Raw genomic sequence first — 18,713 nt, forward strand, 5'->3', positions numbered from 1 at the left:
TGCTTGAGGGATCTTAGTTCCCTGACCAGGGATCAAACCCGGGCCCCTGCAGTGGAAGCATGGAGCCCAGGACCACCAGGGAATTCCCTTGAGTACATTTTTTTATAAGGTTGGGGTTTAGGTTGAGTTCACTATTTTGCCTGAGGATGTCGAATTGATCCAGCACCCTTGATCAAAAGTTACCCTTCTTCCATTGAATGGATGTTTGTACCTTTGTCAAAAATTAGGTTTTTGTATGGAGGGCATATTTGTGTGGGTTGATTAAGACTTTCTTTTTTTAACATAATCACCATATCAATATCACACTTAACAAATGAACAGTGTTTTTTTTTTTTTTTTAATTCAGAGAGCTCAGCTTATTTATTTATTTATTTTTTATTTTTGGCTGTGTTGGGTCTTCGTTTCTGCGTGAGGGCTTTCTCTAGTTGTGGCAAGCGGGGGCCACTCTTCATCGTGGTGCGCGGGCCTCTCACTATCGCGGCCTCTCTTGTTGCGGAGCACAAGCTCCAGACGCGCAGGCTCAGTAGTTGTGGCTCACGGGCCTAGTTGCTCCACGGCATGTGGGATCTTCCCAGACCAGGGCTCGAACCCGTGTCCCCTGCATTAGCAGGCAGGTTCTCAACCACTGCGCCACCAGGGAAGCCCCTGAACAGTGATTTTATAACATCCCCTAGTATCCAGTTCATAGTCGGATTTTTCCAGTTGTCTCAAAGATGTTTTTAGTTTTTAATAATTGGCTGGTTTGAATCAGGATTAAAGTAAGATCCACACATTGCACTGGGTTTTCACATCTCCTAAGTGTACAGCAGTCCCTCCCAGCTCCGGCATAGGGATGAGGATGCCCCTTTCCTTTGTTTCTAACCACGAGGCAGTTAAAAGGTGATGAGTGCATTTAACTGAAACACCAGTAACAAAGTGGCCTGGCTTTGGGGGCAGGGGGCCGGGGGTGGGGTGACAAGTGTAAAAGGAACTGGCTTTCCTGGGCTTTGTTTTTGTGGAATCCTGAAGTCGCTCAACATAGACGCATGTGGTTCAATAAAACAGGACTCGGTGACATTTGTACCTATGGCCCGACCACAACCTACCAGCTGTTGAGATCTAGGGCAAATCCTTAAGCGTCCAAACCAGCTTCCATAAAATGAATAGTGATGATACCTCATCAGGAGGATTTAATGAGAACGTCTGTACCTGTGCCTTATAAACGACAACGTTATTCCATTGCCAGACTTCTCTTTTTTCTTTTGTGTTGTTTTTAAAATTATACACAAGCTAATACTAATTGAGAACTTAACCCGTGCCAGTCACTGTTCTAAGTGTCTTACACATATTGACTCATTTAATCCTCACAATTACCTCAATGTTCTTACTGTCCCCACTTGCAGTTGAGGACCTGGAGACCCAGGCGTTCAGAAACACCTCAGTCCGCTTGTGCTGAGGAGCAGAGCTGCGGTCCTGCCCCCCGGCATCCTGCTCAAGTCCATGCTTTTTACCTGTCACACTCTTGCTTCGAGACCGCATGATTCTGTTCCTCAAAGGCATTGACACTACTGTGTGCAGAGTGGCTTCCACCGCACACCCACACGGTCTCTGGGAAGGGAGCTAGAAACGGAACCAGTTACGGAGAGCGTGACGGTGAGGCTGCTAATCACTGTTATTCATTCCTTGAAGAGTCTTGCGTGGTATATGAATAATGACTCTGTAACAATGGCTCGTCTTCCTATAAGCTCCACCTTTGTCCCCCGATCCCCAGCCCCGCACTAGGACTTGTAGTTCATCCCTACTGCTCTCCACGCGACTTCCAAACTGCCCAACCCGGCTTTCCAGGTCCTCTACCAATTCACCATTTCTTTTGGATAACTCATATATCTTTCCTTCATCTGACAAGTATGGATCTAGTGCCTTCTATGTATGTCAGGAACTGTGCCAAGCTCTAAGGATACCATAGTGAACGAGACAGACATGGCCCCTGCCCCCAGGGAATCCATTCTAGTGGGAAGACATACAAAGAAAACAAAGACCAAAATCATCAGACTGTGAAGCGCTAAGAAGGACAGAAACAGAGGTCTTTATGCCTTGAGGGGAGGCGGCGTCCTCATCACCACTGCCTCCTGTGCCTTCATTTGTGCTCTTCCTCCCCATCGCCTCCTAAAATCTTGCCTGTCCTTCCAGCCTCTACATCCTCTCTCCAGATGACCTCAGTCCCTCCCTTCTTCATTCACTCATTCGACAAATACTTATTGAGCTACTGTGCGCAGGCGCCGAGTCAGACGTTGGGATGCAGCAGAGGATAACTAAGCCACTGTATTCTCTGACCTTCTGGTCTATTTGGGGGCCAGACAGCTCACAAACCATAGGCATGTAATGGGTGGTGAATTGGGGGCCTGAAAGAAAAGCCACAGTATATTCAAGCTGGGTAATTTGAGGAAAGTTTAATAAAGGGATCACCTCCAAAGGTGTGGGCAAAGTATAGGGGAGCACAGCATAGGTACCAGACCTGGGTGAGTGACAGGAAGGGGAGGGAGCAGTTACTAGAACCTGGAGAGAAGCCGAGGTGAGACCCTTCTGCTAAGAGCTGAGGCTGTGGCCGTTGAGGGGCCAGTGGGCGGCAGCCACCCTGCAGGGAGAGAGCCGGTCCGGGGATTAATGGCCTGGCCTCCTGCCCCCTCCCACCTTCCGGGATCCTGCCTGTTCTCTGCTGAACGGAAGCCAGAGGGTGTGTGGGGCCTGTCCCTGCAGGCAGAGCGGCCAGCCTCCCAGGGCCCTGTGCAGGGTGGAGAAGTGGTGAGCGAACGGATCTGGAGGGGCAGGTGAAAGGGGCTGGGTACTGAAAGGGTGCCATTTTAGAAAGGGTGGGGGAGGAGAGCTGTTGGAGCAGGGCCCCGCGTGCATCGATGGGACCAGCTGCATGGAAAAGCATTCCAGGGAGAGGGAAGAGCCAGCACAGGAGCTCTGAGGCAGGGTGTGGGCTCCTTGACCCCGGAGAGCGGTGGGAGAGGGGGCCGGGGAGGAGCAGGGCCCAGTTGGTGCAGAGCCTCCCGGTCCTGAGTCAGGGCTCTAGGTGCTATTCAGAGAGAGATGGGTAGCCAGGGAGTGACAGCAGTTGACTTAGCTTATCAAAGGGTCATTCGGGCTCCTGGGTGGCATTCTGGCCGGAGGGACATGAGAGACACCATTTCTCTTCAGTAATTTTCACGTAGTCTGGCACTTAGCAAACATGATGGAACCGGGGGGAAGTGAGTTTCCTCCTCTCCCCCCAGGAGAGCCAACAAGGCCGAGAGTGACTACTCCCTGCAGACTGAGCCCTGTATCGGTACCAAGGGGAGAGGAGGAAACACAAACACACGGATAACTCCCTCCCCCTGGGGTGTTCGCACTGTAGTCAGGGAGACAAACACTGGAACCTGTTGAACACCACTTACCAAGACAGAGGAACCACTGTCAACAGAGGGTCAGAGTTGAGGACTTGAGGACTTGAAGGATAGAGGCTATGCTGAGGTCTGAATGGGGGGTGGTGAGCAAGTGAAACTTCTGAAAGAGGTGAGTGAGGACAGGGGAGGGCGGAGATGGCTTGAGGGAAGGTGGGAGGGCAGGTGACCAGCGGCTGCCCCAGCACAGCCCCTGAGGCCCCTGTGCCCTCCTGTTGTGGTCTTCTCTTGTGAGGCTACTTTGGTGTCAGCGGTCACCAGCCTTCTCCTTGTAAAGCTGGCGGAAGTCCCCTCCGTGGCATTGGCCCTCAGATTGAACCCCCTCTGGGCAGGTTGGGTTTTGGAGTGCGTCTGCCGGCTCTGTACCAGGGTTGCCCCAGGAAAGGGGTCATTTGAACTGGTGGGGTCCAGGGCTGGAAGGGGCCCTGCCCCAGCTCCTTTACCCAGGTGAGTTGCTGATGATGTGAGAAGCTTTTAAATAGAAGGGCCGGGATCCTCAGAGGCTCTTAGAAGTGTTTGTACGGGGACAGGAGGAATGACCCGAGCCTTGTCAGTTATTTGTCATCACGGAAGAACCCTGGGGCCCCAAATTTTAATGGTATTTCTTTGGGATTTTGTTAGGCATTCATTTATGAATTTTCTTCAGCCACTGATAGTGGGTCTGTCATTCTTCTGTTTTACTCAGGCTCTTACTGAAACAAGTTTCTGATTCTCTGAGCATCACCTGACAGTGCCTGGGTACAAGTGGGCAGCAGCTGGCCTGAGGGTAAAGATTTCCCATGGCACTCTCACTCCTGGAATCAAGTTCAAGGTATTTTTCTTCCTCTTGGAGCAGGGGGCTCACCGTCATCTCCATTTTATTACGTTTTTTTTTTTTCTACTTTACTAAAAAGTTATTTAATTTTGAATAGATAATATATGTACACAGTATAACATTTAAAAAACAGAAAAATATATAAGTAATAACTAAGCATCCCCCTCCTCACCTCTCTCCCAGACTCTCAGTTCTCTTCATTGGAGGCCTCCAGTATGTTGATATCGATATTATCTTATGTATTTTTCCAGAAATAGTCTATACATTAAACACAAATGCCCGTATATACTTTCTTCCATTTTTATATAATGGTAGATACTATCCATGTTTAACTGTCCATGTATAAACTATCCATGTTTTTTTATTTCCCACTTCTCAGAGTATATTTGGTGATAGTTCCACGCTAATAATAAAAACAAACACACTTCTTCTTTCTGTTTTTTGGCTGCATCGTGTCCCATTGTATGGCTTTACCGTAGCTTATTTATTTAACCTGCTCCCAGTGGATGGACACTTGGGTAGTTTCCAGCCTTCTGTTCTTTCAAGTGTCGATGCGATGAGTGGTTTTGTGCCTCTGTGATTTCACTGCATGTGCCTACTAACTGGACAGATGTGCGAGTAGGAGGTGTGCCTTCCAGAGCCTCTTTCCACCCCCATGCTGAGACATCTCTGACCACCTTCACCAAAGCCTGCTCCCTAGTAGTCATCACGCTGGGAGTCCTTCAAAGTAAAAGCAGCTGAGGGACCAGGCTTTAAAGCCAGATTACAGGGTTTCTCAACCTCAGTACTACTGACATTTTGGGCTGGCTTTGCTTGTTGTAGGACATTTGGTAGTAATTGTGACCTCCACCTGCTAAATGCCCTTAGGAGCCCCCAGGTCTGACAAAAAAATGTCGCCAGACATTGCCAAAGGTCCCCACCCCCATAAGAACCACTGAGTTAAAATTAGGCACCAGGGCTGCGTGTTGAGACACCAGTGAGAGGCCTGTGGAAAAGAATTGGGAATAATAGAAATCATTTTTCCCTCTCAAATCAGAATATATCTTCTTCAACTGTTTCCTTTGTTTAATTTCTTCGTGACTAGACCACAGGAATGTTCTAGAAGACAGTGTGTGTAACACTTCAGAGCTTGCATAGGAATCCTGGCTGTGCAGCTTGCTAGCTCTGTGACCTTGGGCAAGTTACTTAGCCTTTCCCTCTGTTTTCTCATCCATAAACTGGGGATAATAAAAATACCTACATCCTGGGGATGTTGGGAGGGTTCCTTGAAATAATATGCATAAATGCTCAGAACAGTGCCTGGTACATAACAAGTTGTGGCAGGATAGGTTCCCGGGAGACTGAGATTTGTGTGCAGGACGTGTTTGGGGAGAGCCTTCAGGATGCACACCTGCGGGGTAAGGAGGGGAGGTGGCAGGACAGAGGGAGAAGCTGGGCCGCCCTGGGGAGCCCTGGAGCTATGAGGCATCTTCAGAGTTGTCCTGAGTTGGAAGAAGGGACCGTCAGCGACTGTGGGCCACCCCCAGGGAGCAGGCATGACCTTGGATGAGCTGGCTCTCTTGTGGAAAGAGCAGCTGCATGGGGGGTGGTGGTGTGATTGGGAGATTGGGATTGACATATATACACTAATATGGATAAAATGGATAACTAATAAGAACCTGCTGTATAAAAAAATAAATAAAATAAAATTCAAAAAAAAAAAAAAAAAAAGCAGTTGCATGGAAAGGACAGTCCAGGAAAGGACCCAGCTGAGCGCAGTCAGCCGCTGGGGGAGCCACAGCTTCGGTCCTGAAAAGGGAGGGGTGTCAGGGCGGCAGCACGGCATCCGCGGTGTGAGTGCTCATTGGCCAGTATTATGAGGCTAGATTTCAATAGAAGCAATAGTGCTTCTACACTGTGGACACCAGGAATGACTGCCAGCCTAACAGCGCCCCGTGCCTCCTTTCAGTACCCTGCTTACCCCTACCCTGCTCTCTCCTCTTACTGCCCTCGCAGGAGAGGGGCTCATACCCACCCCAGCCACAGTGCCCTTGAGGCAGAGGGCAGAGCAGCCCGTGCTGGTTGGCTCTTCCCCATTCTCCAGCTCTGTGGCCTAGGCCAGGTCGCTTGGCCTGTCGGGAATTTAGCTTCTTCACTGGTACCTGGATGCTGCCTGCCCAGAGAGGGGTGGGATGATTAAATGGGATACTGCACAGCAGCAGTTCTCAAAGTTCGGTCCTTGAGTCATCAGGACTGGCAGCCGCATCTGGGGACTTGTTAGAAATGTGAATTCTCAGGACCCACTGCAAACTCATTGAATCAGGAGCTCTGGGAACGAGACCCAGGGATCTGTGTTTTCACGAAAGTCCTCCAGTGTTTCTGATGCACGGTCTATTCTGAGAAATACTGGCAGACGGGGCAGCACTTAGCTCTGTGCCAGGATCCTAAGGGGACCCCTGTCAACCTCAGCGGAATCTAAACCTGAACTCCATCTCCTGGGCTTGAGGTCAGGCACCTGTGAGTAGAGTGCCACCTGCTGGTTACAACCTGCCTCGCATGCACACACGAGATTCACACAAGGGATTCAGGCTAGACCCATGGGGCAAGGACAGCAGTGCTCGACACCAAGGCAAGTGACACAGACGTCCTTTCCTCACTCTCCTCCACTCTCCCTGGAGAAATCAGGTTAAAGTGAATGTCAAGAGCAGCTTTAAATGGCCAAGAGGTCACCAAAGATATCAGCAGTGTGTGTGTTCGTGTCAGCAATAACAGGTACCCTTTCCCAAGGGTTTGAGTGTCAGAGACTGTAGGAGAAACAGGCAAACAGACAGCAGACCTCCTTCCTCTGCACGCTTGTGCATGCACTCCCTCCGGGGTCACAGGGCTGAGGGCAGCCTTGATGACCTGGTCACAGGCCAGCAAGGAGGGCCAACCACAGTGCTGAGCCAACAAACGGTGTGTCCCACGTGGTCACCTGCTCTGTTTGACCACCCGGCTCCCCTGGGTGGGAGAACTTTGAATTCTCCTCCTTATATTCCAGTTACGTGTGTGTGTGTCTCCTGCACTTGACTGTGAGCCTCTTGCCTGCCTCCTGGCCTTGTACTGGGTGCCCCCCACCTCACCGAACTGTGGGATTGAATTGATAGAGGTTTGTGCTACCTCAGATATTTGGAACAAATGCTGGAAAGTTTTGAGCCAAAGGGCAGGAAGATCACAGCTAGGGTAGGAAAGAGAGAGACAGAGAGAGAGGAAGCAGGAGACTACCAAACCCTCTTTGAGTGGCTCAGAAAACAAATGACAGTGACAAGAAGTGGCAGGATATAGACCGCTGCTGTGAGGAAATCTTAAAGGAGACCGGAGGCTCAGTCTGTAGAAGACAAGATTGAAGAAATACAGTTTTCAGGAATGAGAAGGGAGCATCCCGCAGTTGGGGTGCCATTGGCATCCCACCCCTGAGAGCAGCACTGGACACGTGATCCCACACTAAAGTGGGAGAAATGGAAAACAGCAAGTCTGCTGGGTCCCCACTCTGTGCATAGATCCCTCCTAGGCCCTGAGAACCCTGTGCAGGGAGCTCGCTGTTTAACAACAACAACAAAAAAACCAGGGACTTCCCTGGTGGCGCAGTGGTTAAGAATCCACCTGCCAATGCAGGGGACATGGGTTCGAGCCCTGGTCCAGGAAGATCCCACATGCCGCGGAGCAACTAAGCCCGTGCACCACAACTACTGAGCCTGAGCCTGTGCTGTAGAGCCCATGAGCCACAACTACTGAGCCCGTGTGCCACTACTACTGAAGCCTGCGCGCCTAGAGCCTGTGCTCCGCAACAAGAGAAGCCACCGCAATGAGAAGCCAGCACACCGCAACGAAGAGTAGCCCCCGCTCTCCAAAACTAGAGAAAGCCCGTGGGCAGCAACAAAGACCCAATGCAGCCAAAAAAAAAAATAATTAATTTTTAAAACCCCTAGAACCATAAGGCTTTCTCCTGAGGGAGGGCTTTCCAGGTGGGCGGGACAGTGAACAAGTTGGTCCTGACTGGCTTCTGCCACCCTGGCCCCCAGCAGTGCTGTTCCTTCTCGTTGTGTGATCCACGTTTGGCAGAAACATTTCCAGTGGCCCCAGTAGCACAGGAACAGGCTGGAGAGCCCAAGCAGGGTGCTGAGGATGGAAGGAGATCAGAAGAGGAGCAAATGTGGAGTGCAGGTCGCTGGGCTGCCCGGCACTGGCAGCTCCAGGTGGCACAGGGGGCACTGAACCTGACCTGATGATACGAGGGCTGCCCGAGGCCCCCAGGCCTCATCCTATAAGGACCAGATGGGCCGCACCTGGTACCATCACTGCCCAGCTCCTTGTGTCTCCCCTTATTATCTTTTTTTGGCCGCACCGAATGGCTTGCGGGATCTTAGTTCCCCGACCAGGGATTGAACCCGGGTCTATGCCAGTGATAGCACTGAGTCCAAACCACTGGACCGCCAGGGAAGTCCCTCGTGTCTCCCCTTAGAGGGCATCGAGTCTCAGCCCATCAGGCAGGAGCCTCTTCAAGGCATCTTGATGCCTTTATGATGAAATGCAAGAGGCCCATCCCTAATACCATAACTCTGTGTCACACAGGAACCTCAGCGTTAGGTCAGGTCACACACTTCTAGAAACAAGAGGGTTATGTGGTCACGCATCCAAGGGAGACATGGCCTTTGCCCTCAAGGAACTTAAATAGTGTGTGACAGCATTTGATTAAATACTAACAGGTGGTCATTCAGCAGACACATATTAGTACCTGCTGGTGCCAGGAGCAGCACTAGATGCTGGGGATACTGGGATGAATAAGACAGGCAGCCCATGAGTTGTGGAGCATACAAGCTGCTGGGGGAGGGACATGGGGAGCAAGTAACACCATGCGAGGGGGACTGGGGGCCTTTAACAGGAGCTGATGTGGCAGAGGGGGTGAGGGATGTCCGGCTGGGCCTGAAGGATGAGGAAGAGCCAGCCAAGGTAAGTGGCTGCAGCGGTGTGGAGGAGGGAGGGGTCTCCAAGCAGCGCAGGGCTGGGGCGGGCTTCCCGCAGGAGCTGATTTGTGCTGGGCTTGAAGAGTGAGTCAGCCTTGAGGAAGCAGAGGGGGCAGAGTAGTGAGGCCATCAGTCTGGCTGCTCTGGCCTCAGGATCCTGTGAGAGGGAAGTAAGGGGAGAGGCGAGGCTGAATCTGAGTGGCTGGCAGGGATCCACATGGAAATGGCCGGGAGGGCACTTCCAAGTTAGAAATGGGGAGCTCAGGTGCAGGTGAGACGGGGGCGAAACTCAAGTCTCCTGAAAAGGAAACTATGGAGATGGAAGACTGGGAGGAGGAGAGGTGCCGGGACACCTGGGCGGAGGAAGGGCGCCGGGCTGGAGGACAGGAGACTGCAGAGCACGTTCTGTAGAAGCTCAGAGAATGGTTCTCAAGGAGGGGAGGGAGGAGTGGCTCTTCTGTGCCAAGTGTTAACGAAGCTTCTAGAGCTCTGAGCATTGGGCAGGGAGCACAGGATCATCCAGGTAAAGAGGGAGCATTCGCAATGCGTTGCCTTGGTCACCGCCCCTCTCCCAGAAGCTCACCTTTTCTCACCTTCCTGGCCAAAAACATCCCGAGGCCCCAACAGCGGGTCTGCAGCAGCCGGCCATCCCTGTGCCGTCAGAGGGAAGAAGCCCAGCTCCTCTGCCTGGAATCAGTGGCCGCCCATCCTGGGCAGCTGACTCATGGTGGGAAGCCAGCATCGCCTTCGAGCTGCAGAGATGAAAGCGGCCACAGGCCACTGAGGGTAGGCAGGTGGTGGGTGAGCAGGCAGGGGCAGGCCCGCCTGACATCTGAGCACTTAGGAAGCTCCTCCCTTATGCCTCCCAGGTGGGAGGCACCTCTCCCCTGCAGCTTCCTGCAGGAGTGGGAGGAAGCCTCTCTGTTTCATTGAAGCCCAGCCCTGGAGAAAGCTGTGCTCCCTTTGGGAGAAAAGGACCCTTCAAGTATTGCTGACTGCAGGCCCCAGGACCTGCCCCCGCTGCTGCTTTGGGCTGGGCCTCAGAGAGGGGTTCTAGCCCCTAGGGCTTGGGCCACGTCCAGGGAGCAGTGAGGAGGCTCCAGAAACCAAGGTGCAACCAACTCGATCCAGGAACACCTGTGCCACCTACACCCATTAACTTTTTGTACTAGCTTTTCCCTCCTCAGGCCCTCCTGCATCCCTGCTCTGATAGAAAGGTATAAAGTTCAGGGAAGGTGTGATTGGGAGAGGGATGAATGGGTGGGAATGGATACAGCTAGAAGGAAGGCGGCTGTGAGGAAGCAGACAGAGTTTGGAGTCAGGTGGGCTATTCTGAGCAATTCACCTTTCTTCTTGGAGCCTTAATTTTCTTATCAGCAACATGGAATTAAGAGTATTACGAGGCCAACACATTTCAGAGGACTGTGGTGAGTAAATGAGGGAAGGAATGAACCTTCCAAACTGTCAAAATTAAGCGTTGGTGGTTACCATGACCATCATTGCATCAGGAGTGCTCAGCGTGAAGTCCACGGAGCCCAGTTTGAGGGGGTGGGGGGTGTCTGTGGAGTGCCTGAAATAATGTGTAAAAATGCACATGGGGTATCTTTCTGGGGTGAGGATCCATAGCTCTCATCAGCTTTTTGAAGACGTCTGGGCCCAACAAAGCTTAAGACCCAGACACAGCACGAGCCCATCCCCATCACTTTTGAGATGAGTTAGCCGAGACCCAAGGTCACACAGCTTGTCAGAGGCAAGGCCAGATGTGGGACCCTGATGCCCCAACCCTCTGCTCCCGCTGCCCCTTCCTTGTCAGGGGAGGGGAAAGAAGAGTTAGGAGGGAGCAGGGGTGGGGCTGGGGGCGGAGGAGCAGCCAGAGGCAGGGCCCCTGTCCTCACTCTGTTACCAGATGAGGGCCTCGCGGTACAGGGCAGGGGACGGTGAGAGACAGAACAAGGGAGCCCCAGGATGCGAGAGGGAGGCCCTTCCTGGAAGCACAAGTTGCTGAATAAGTGAGTCGTCCTCCTAGCCTCCCTTTCCCAACAACCCCCCCGCAAAAGGCTCAGACACAGGAAACACAAGAAACACACTCTCTCCCTCACACTGTCTTGAGATGACCTCTGGTTCTCAGTTTCCTCTTCTGGGAAATTTAAAGATGCCATGTCAAAGCTTTACGGAAAACCATGAAGGGCCACATGCAAACGTTAAGGTAGTCATGACCCAAAGATGCAGTTTCCTGAGCGGCTCCTGAGTACCAGACACGTGCTGGATGCTTGGCCTAAATCGGCATAAACGTCACCCCTTCAAGAGGCCTCCCCTGACCAGCCAAAGTAAATCCACTTCTCTCTCCCACCCTCCAGTTATGCTCATAGTCCTGTTCCTTCCCTTCCTACCACTTATTATAATAGAGGCTGTTTCTGTGCGTTTCTTCCATCCTCTCTCCTCCACGAGACTACAGTCTGGCCATGGGCAGGAGGCGTGTCAGTGTGTTGATGGCTGTATATCCGTGCTAAGCACAGTGCCTGCCATCTAGTAGTCACTCAAATCCTTGTTAAATGAACGCATGCATGACTGTCTCTAGTCTTCACAACAGCCTTATGAGGTAGGTTATCACGCTCACTGTACAGAAGAAGAAACGGAGGTTCAGAGAGTCAGAGACTTGCTGAAGGGCACAGTTTGTTATCACCAGACTTCAGCTCTGCTCCTTCCCCTTGAAGGACTTGGAGAATGAGGAAACCTAAGGGTCAGAGAGAGAGTTTGGTCCAGCATAATGTCTCCAGTTCGGCCACCACCCTGCGCTCAGCCTTCCCCAGTTGCGCTCCCCCAACCTCTGATCATACCCCAGTAGCTCCCAGTCATCAATCCACAGCCACAGAGCTGGAGGCCATCCAAACTGGCCTGTTTATTTCCCAAGCCAAGTGAGAATCAGTCCTTCCCTGCCCACCCCAGAGCAAGATACAGTTGGGAATCCACACCCCACCCCTCAAGCCTTAACACAGCAGATAAATTAGTGAACTCTTTTATAAAACATTCTACAGGGAAAATACATATATATAGAGAGAGCCAGTGCTGGCACTGGGGTGGGGTTCGTTTCTTAGACACAGGTAACCAGATCCTGCCCCATCAGGGCGCCCACCCACCCCTGCACTCTCTTTCCCTGAAGTGGTCATCTGCTATCCCCACACCCTGTTACCTTGGCTGGTTAGCACAAATCATAGAGGTCCATCATCGTGCCCCCAAAGGGAACTGCTTCCTGGCTGCCCCTACCAGCCTGCTCCTCTGAGGTGGGCACCCCCTGCCCTTCCTCCTTACCCAGGTAGCCTTCCTTGGCCTGGCCCCAGGAATTCAGCCCACCAAGACCTGAAGACAGAAGATTGACCAAAGAATATTGTTTCCTGATATGTTTGGTGACCATATATTATCTAAACCAGGACTTTTTTGAAAGTGGAAGGGGTTCTCACTCACTGGAAAACAGGCATAAACCCAGACTTCCCAGCAAAGTACAAATGGTCACCCTACTGATAGGGCTCCCCTGCTCTGAACTGGCCCAGTCCTGCCACTCTTGACTTTCCAAAACACGTTGCATACTTGCAGCAAACTCCTCTCAGACCTCTATTCCCATCTCTGTCACCTTCTACTCTACAAGGCCTTCTGGCATCTTGGTTACACATTCTAAGGCCTCAGTAATATTGGAGACCTGTAGTATTGGGGTTGGGAGGGGTGGTTGGGAATGATGCCCCTCCAAATCCCATATAGGACCTGGCCATGTAAGGCCTTTGGTGTCAAGCCCCAGGCTTTCTGGCTCCTTGGGCCCGATCCCCCAAATCATGGCTGCCTGGGTCTGAATAGAAAAGCAAGCTTTAATCCTCTGTCTTCCATCCCAAACCTGCCACGTCTTCTCTCTCTAGGCCTTCCTGTAGCTCAGGGCCAGGGAGAAATGAACCACCAGTACCCCTATCCCCACCCTTGGTCAATGCAAAGCACTTTGTTCCAGTACCTTCTCTACATGTTGTGCATGCATATTCCTGCTCACACCTCAATGTGGCTCCTGTGCTAGGAACCCCAGGTGTCGCCTCTGGGAGTGGCAACTGGAGGACTGGTGGAGGCTGAGGAGGTCAACCTGTAGCACCCTGCACCCCCAACCCAGACAGGGCTGGGCCTCAGCCCCTCATGAAGGCCTGACCAGCAATCACAGCCATCCCGATGGGTTCCCATTCTAAGCGAGCGCTCCAGCCCTTGCTTTTAGAACCTGCTCAGTAGGCCTGCTTGGAAAACTGCTTTCAATAAGCCTTGCTAAAGCAAATAGTACCAGACAGTGAAAACTCAGGCTCCAGCTCCTTAAAGGTCCCTCCTCTCCTCCCTCCTTCCCCCTCCCACCCCCATCTGCAGACAGTCCACAGCCACACCAGTGCTTTGGGAAACAGAAGTTCAATCTTACTCTTCCTGGGGCCACTGCTTCACTTGTTGTCCCCCTGTCTGTCTTTGGGAAACAGACTTCTCTGTGTCTGAGTGAGGCTACTTAACACCTGCTGCGTCCCTCCCACCCCCCACAAAAACAAGTGCCCGGATCCGACCCCTTGGAGAGGAACTGAGAAAACCCTGGGCTCAGGATGGGGCCTTCCTATGGGCCCCCGAGTAGGCATAGGAGATGGGATGCCGGGTCCCGGGCCTCACGGTGAATGTGTTGATGGAGCTTCCATAGTGGGGGTTGCTGTGGGGAGACCTGGTGGGGAGCAGGAGAGAGATGAGGTTAATATCTGGTTAACCAACACCGCTTCCATCTCCCCCAGGGCTCAGCGCAATGGAGCTGCCCCACAAGCTCAGGGCTTACCACCCCCAGAGTGGGACCCCAGTATTGACTCACCAGACACAGGGCTTCCCTCCTGTCTAGGCCCTGATGCCAGAGTACATGCCTCATACCCTTCTGCTCAGAACACTTCCCTCCTAGCCTGGCTCTGGACGCATCTCTGTGACGGGAAATCCCAGCACCCAAGGACCACTCAGGTCTCCCCCCACCCCACACTGGGACTCCAGGGAGTGGGAGAGAGGAGAGAGAAGAGGGAGCTGGTGGGGAAAGCAGGAGGAGGGGGAAAGAGAAAACAAAGGAGATAACGGGAAATAAGGAAGCAGATAAAGGAAGCGCCAAAGGCGCCCTCTCCAGGTGAAGTGTGCCTCCCTCCTCCTTCTCTCTGCCCTGAGAGCCAGAGGGGAGAAAACCAAATGCCCCAGACTGATGGCCTTGGCCTGGCCAGCTCCCCCGTGGTCCAGGGGAGAGCCTCCCTCTCCCCTGGCTTCCCAGCCCAGGCTCCCGCCATCACCCTGGCCCGCAACTCACCTGCGGGTAGCCGGGGCGCAGCCGCAGTCGCCGCAGTTGCCGCCGCCGCCGCCGCCGCAGGGCGCTTTGTACTTGGCCTCTCCGCGGGGGGCGCCCTCCAGGGACATCTTCCGCACGTGCAGGCCGGCGGGGGGCGCGCGACCCGTCGAGTTGACGCGCCGCATCTCCGGGCGTCCGGGCGCTGCGAAGGGCCCTCTGGGCTGCGGCCCGAAGCAGTTGGGGGAGGTCGGGCTGCGGCCAGTGCCGCCCCGGGGCAGCCTGGGGCTGCGGTGGGTCTCCCCGACGACGTACAGGCGCTTCTTGATAAGCGAACGGCCCCCGCCCGAGAAATGGTCCAGGCCCCTGGCGGCCCCGGAGGGGCCCGCACTGGCGGAAAAGAGCGAGAAGCCGCAAGCGGGGCCCGCGTCCGCGAGCTGCCCCAAGTCTGAGAAGTTGTTCCGGGGAGGGGAGCCCCGGCGCCCCAGATACTGCAGGGCGCGGGGCGGGGGCGCGGGGTCATTGCTGAATTCTGGCGGCGGTGGGATGACCTCAAAGTTGAACTCCACCTCCTCCCTCCTGTGGGAAGGAGGAGGGGAAGAGGAGGACTTGGGCAGCAGGCGGCCCCGGGGGAGGCTGGAGGGCGCTGGTCTTTCCCAGGCCACGGGGGCCTGCGGCTCCGTCTTTGTCCAGCTGTACCCGCGGCTGGGCTCCATGCCCTCTGGGTCTCTGCGGGTCTGGGGCTTCCACTGACTGGTTACCTTGGGCTGTCCTGGCGAGGTTAGCTGGGGGTCCTTCTCAGTCTCCTTGGGTACCTTGGGGACCACTGTGAAGGAGTTGGGCTGGCCGTCGTTGTAGAAGATGCTGTCAGAGCCTACCCTGGGCTGGCTGTGGCCACGGAGACTCCCTGGCAGGGAGGACTGGCCCAGGGCAGCCCCTCTGGACCTCCCCTTCTGTGCCCTCTGCCTGGCTGCAAGGAGCAGAGCCATCGCGGAGCCCTGCTCCACCACCTCCCCTGTCACTGGATGCCTGAGGAGTTCCTCAGCGGGCGGGGCTGAGGCAGGGGGCTTGGCTGGCAGCCCCTGGGGCTCCTTCACCTCCACAGGCTCCCCTGACCCTACAGCCTCTCCTCTGGACAGGGTGGGCATCACCACGGCCACATCTCTGCTGGGGCTGTTCTGGCTGCGATGGGGCTTATAGAGAAATGGCACCTCTTCTCGGCCAGGGGATATCTTTGGGGGGAGGGCTGGAGATGAGAGGGCTCCCTGTGTAGGCTTATTGGTCTCTGAGGAGCGCCCTTCTGCCTCTGACTTGGAGGGCACTGCAAGTTCTTGATGTTCTGGCTTCTCCCACTGCCCAGCTGGAACTAGGTTCTTCTCTGCTATCAGTTGGGATGATGTGGTGGGCAGAGGTGTGGCCTTGGGTGGTGTGGCTGGTCCAGGTGTGGCCTTGGGTGGTGTGGCTGGTCCAGGTGTGGCCTTGGGTGGTATGGCTGATCCAGGTGTGGCTGGCTCAGGTGTGGCCTTGGGTGGTATGGCTGATCCAGGTGTGGCTGGCTTAGGTGTGGCCTTGGGTGGTGTGGCTGATCCAGGTGTGGCTGGCTCAGGTGTGGCCTTGGGTGGTATGGCTGGTCCAGGTGTGGCTGGCTCAGGTGTGGCCTTGGGTGGTATGGCTGGTCCAGGTGTGGCTGGTCCAGGCGTGGCCTTGGACTGGAGTGGTGTGGTTGGCAGAGGGGTGGTGGATAGAGGTGGCAGATTCTTGGCCACGGGCTTGGAGAATTTGCCATTATCAGCCCTGTTTTCAAAGATTCTTCCCCCTTCTAGCTGAGGTTTGGGAGGCAGAGACCCTCTGCTGGGCTTGGCTTCCTTCTCTGCTGATGAGGAAAGCTGGGCCTCCAACTTATTCCGGATCTGCCAGATGCTAGGAGTTGGCAAGTCTTGGGGGATGTAGTCCACAGGCGGGAGGGTCAGGCTGGTGGCAGCCTTCCTCTCTGGCTGGCTGCAAGGACTCTCCTCAGGAACACTTGGGGGTGCCTCCTTCTCTGGCAGGCTTGGGGGCGCCTCCTTCTCTGGCAGGCTTGGGGGCGCCTCCTTCTCTGGCAGGCTTGGGGGCGCCTCTTTCTCTGGCAGGCTTGGGGGCGCCTCTTTCTCTGGCAGGCTTGGGGGCGCCTCTTTCTCTGGCAGGCTGGGGCCCTTCTGGCTCTCCTTTCCCTGAGAGGCTGCAATTGGGCCTGGTCTATGATTGGCAAACCGGTCCTCTCTCCTGGAGCCACAGAGATAGGCTGACAGCTCGTTCCGCAGCTTTGCCATCTGGCTGGGATCCCGCCAGTCCACGGACTCTGAAGAGGCTGTGTCCTCCGGGCTGGGGGGGTCAAGTTTGGGTTTGGGAGCAGGAGAGCTGGACTTGGGTCTTTTCATAACCCCAGCCGGTGGAGGGGCTGCCTTCTCAGCAGATGGCAAAGGAGGGGCAGCTGGGGGCAGGGGGGGTGCTGGGGGAGGGAGTGGGGGTGGAGGAGGGGGCAGGGGAGGGGCTGGAGGTGGAGTCTCGGCTTGTTCACTTGTCCAGGCCTGGGACTGGCTCGGCCTCGGACTGGCTGGTGCCGTAGCCCTGGGCTCCTCGGGATGGTCTGGCTCAGTGGCCCTGTCGGGGTAGACCTGGGACGCGGGGCGGATGTGGAAGCTGGGAGGCAGTGGGAGTCGACTGGGGGCCTTCTTGGTGGCCTTTCCTTCCTCAGGAAGAGCCCCTTGTGCTTCCTGACTGGAGATGGATGAAATCCTGACTGGGGTTGGGGGAGGCACCTTGAGCGAGCTGGGGAAGGTGAGGTGGATCTCTGGTCCCAGGAGGCTCCCCTTGGGCTCAGCAGGGCTCCTGGGGGGGCTGCCTCTGGGGGCCTCTGGCTGCCCGTCACTCAGCGCTACCTCTGATTTCCACTTGGTGACACCCACAGCGGGGAAGGGGTGAGTCCCCGGTGTATGAGGAGACACTGGAGCTGGGGGAGCCGGGGCTGGCAAAAGGGGTGGGGGTGGGGCAGGGGGAATGAAGTCCGGAGGGGTGGGTGTGGATGGGGAGGGAAGGGGGGGTGCGGCGGATAGGGCCCCCATTACTGGGGGCAGAGGTGGGGCCACGCTGGGCGGGGACGGGGGTTCCAGCAGCAGCAGCGGGGGAGGCGGGGGAGCTGTGGAAGGTGGAGGTGGTGGTGAGGGCTCCTCTTGAGGCTGCGGAGTGTCTGAGGGTGGTGCCGGGGCTGGGCCCGGGGGTGGCGGGGGGATGAGCAAGTCCTGGCCATAGTGCCTGGGCCTTAGGTCCCCCACAGAGCTGTATAATCGGAGGTTGCCGTTGATGAGCTTGCTGGTGCCTGGAAGGAGGGAGAGGCAGAGATGAGAAGGGCAAGAAGGCAGCCGGGCTTGCCCATCTCTGAGTGCCCAGGGCAGGGCGGGGTGGGCTCCTGAGAGAGTAGCTGGCCGGTTTCATGCCTCTCCTTTTGAACACCGCGTGAGGAGCAGCCATGTCTCGAGTCTCCTGAGCTCTCCTGGGAGTGACCCTCTTCTTTCTAGGGAGGGGCCCCTGCCTGTCCCTGGCACAGCCTCTGGAGCCTGTGCTAAATCTTCTCCATAGGCTCCCGAGGCTCACCCTTCTCTGCCCCGCTCACAGTCCTGTATATAATCCCTTTACTAAACTCTCTTCAGTTAGGCCTTTCAAGTGCACCAAGTGTTTCTTACAGGTGCCTTGGCTGGTACAAAGCCAGAAAGGCCAGGGTTCAAATCCCGGCTCTTCCACTTACTAAATGTGTAACTTGAGACACATTCATTAACCTTGCTGAGCCTCAGTTTCATCATCTGAAAAATGGGAACGATGTCAGCACTTACCTCATAAAGCTGTTGTGAGGATTAAGCAAGAGAATTCATGTAAATGCATGGCAAGAGCTTATCAGGTGCTAGGCCCATAGTAGGTGCTTAACGAACGGTAATCACTTTGACCACTACCACCTGTGCTTACCTTTTCGTTCAGCGTAAGACAGACAGGGAAGGTGGCAGAGATAGGAAGTCATGGATGGGGGCAGGGGCCTGGAGACCTCAGTAAGGAAGTCTGGGTGAAAGTTTGGGAGGGAGAAATTTGCATGATTAACTCTTGCTTTCTAAAGATCCTGAATCTACCAAGAACCCAGCTTTCCACCTCATAGAGAA

General features: G+C 54.8%; 2 protein-coding genes across 14 annotated transcripts in view; one reads left to right on the plus strand and one right to left on the minus strand.

The window, feature by feature from the left end:
• The window catches only part of TAF8 (TATA-box binding protein associated factor 8), a 25,635-nt gene extending 21,137 nt beyond the window's left edge, over positions 1-4,498 (plus strand). The window contains exon 8 of the mRNA XM_082345994.1: positions 4,111-4,498. Within this exon, the coding sequence (XP_082202120.1) occupies positions 4,111-4,134 (24 nt within the window). The 3' untranslated portion in view covers positions 4,135-4,498. The remainder of the gene's footprint in view (positions 1-4,110) is intronic.
• Positions 2,047-18,713, minus strand: part of LOC309607436 (uncharacterized protein C6orf132) — a gene marked incomplete at its 5' end in the record, with an annotated part of 42,322 nt that continues 25,655 nt past the window's right edge. Inside the window, 4 exons of one of the 13 annotated variants that reach the window (XR_014232402.1) lie at positions 9,870-9,973; positions 11,839-11,955; positions 13,893-13,941; positions 14,554-17,884. Coding sequence is in view for 11 of the 13 variants with exons in the window: in XM_082345931.1 (XP_082202057.1) it covers positions 7,986-8,376; positions 9,815-9,973; positions 14,554-17,884 (3,881 nt within the window). Of the gene's footprint in view, positions 2,382-2,414; positions 9,379-9,804; positions 10,002-11,838; positions 11,956-12,096; positions 13,942-14,553; positions 17,885-18,713 lie in introns of those variants that run through there. The other 12 variants (XM_082345935.1, XM_082345940.1, XM_082345931.1 and 9 more) reach the window with 12 other exon arrangements.

This window comes from Balaenoptera borealis (genome assembly GCF_965194805.1).
Source record: "Balaenoptera borealis genome assembly, chromosome: 12".
NCBI lineage: Eukaryota > Metazoa > Chordata > Mammalia > Artiodactyla > Balaenopteridae > Balaenoptera > Balaenoptera borealis.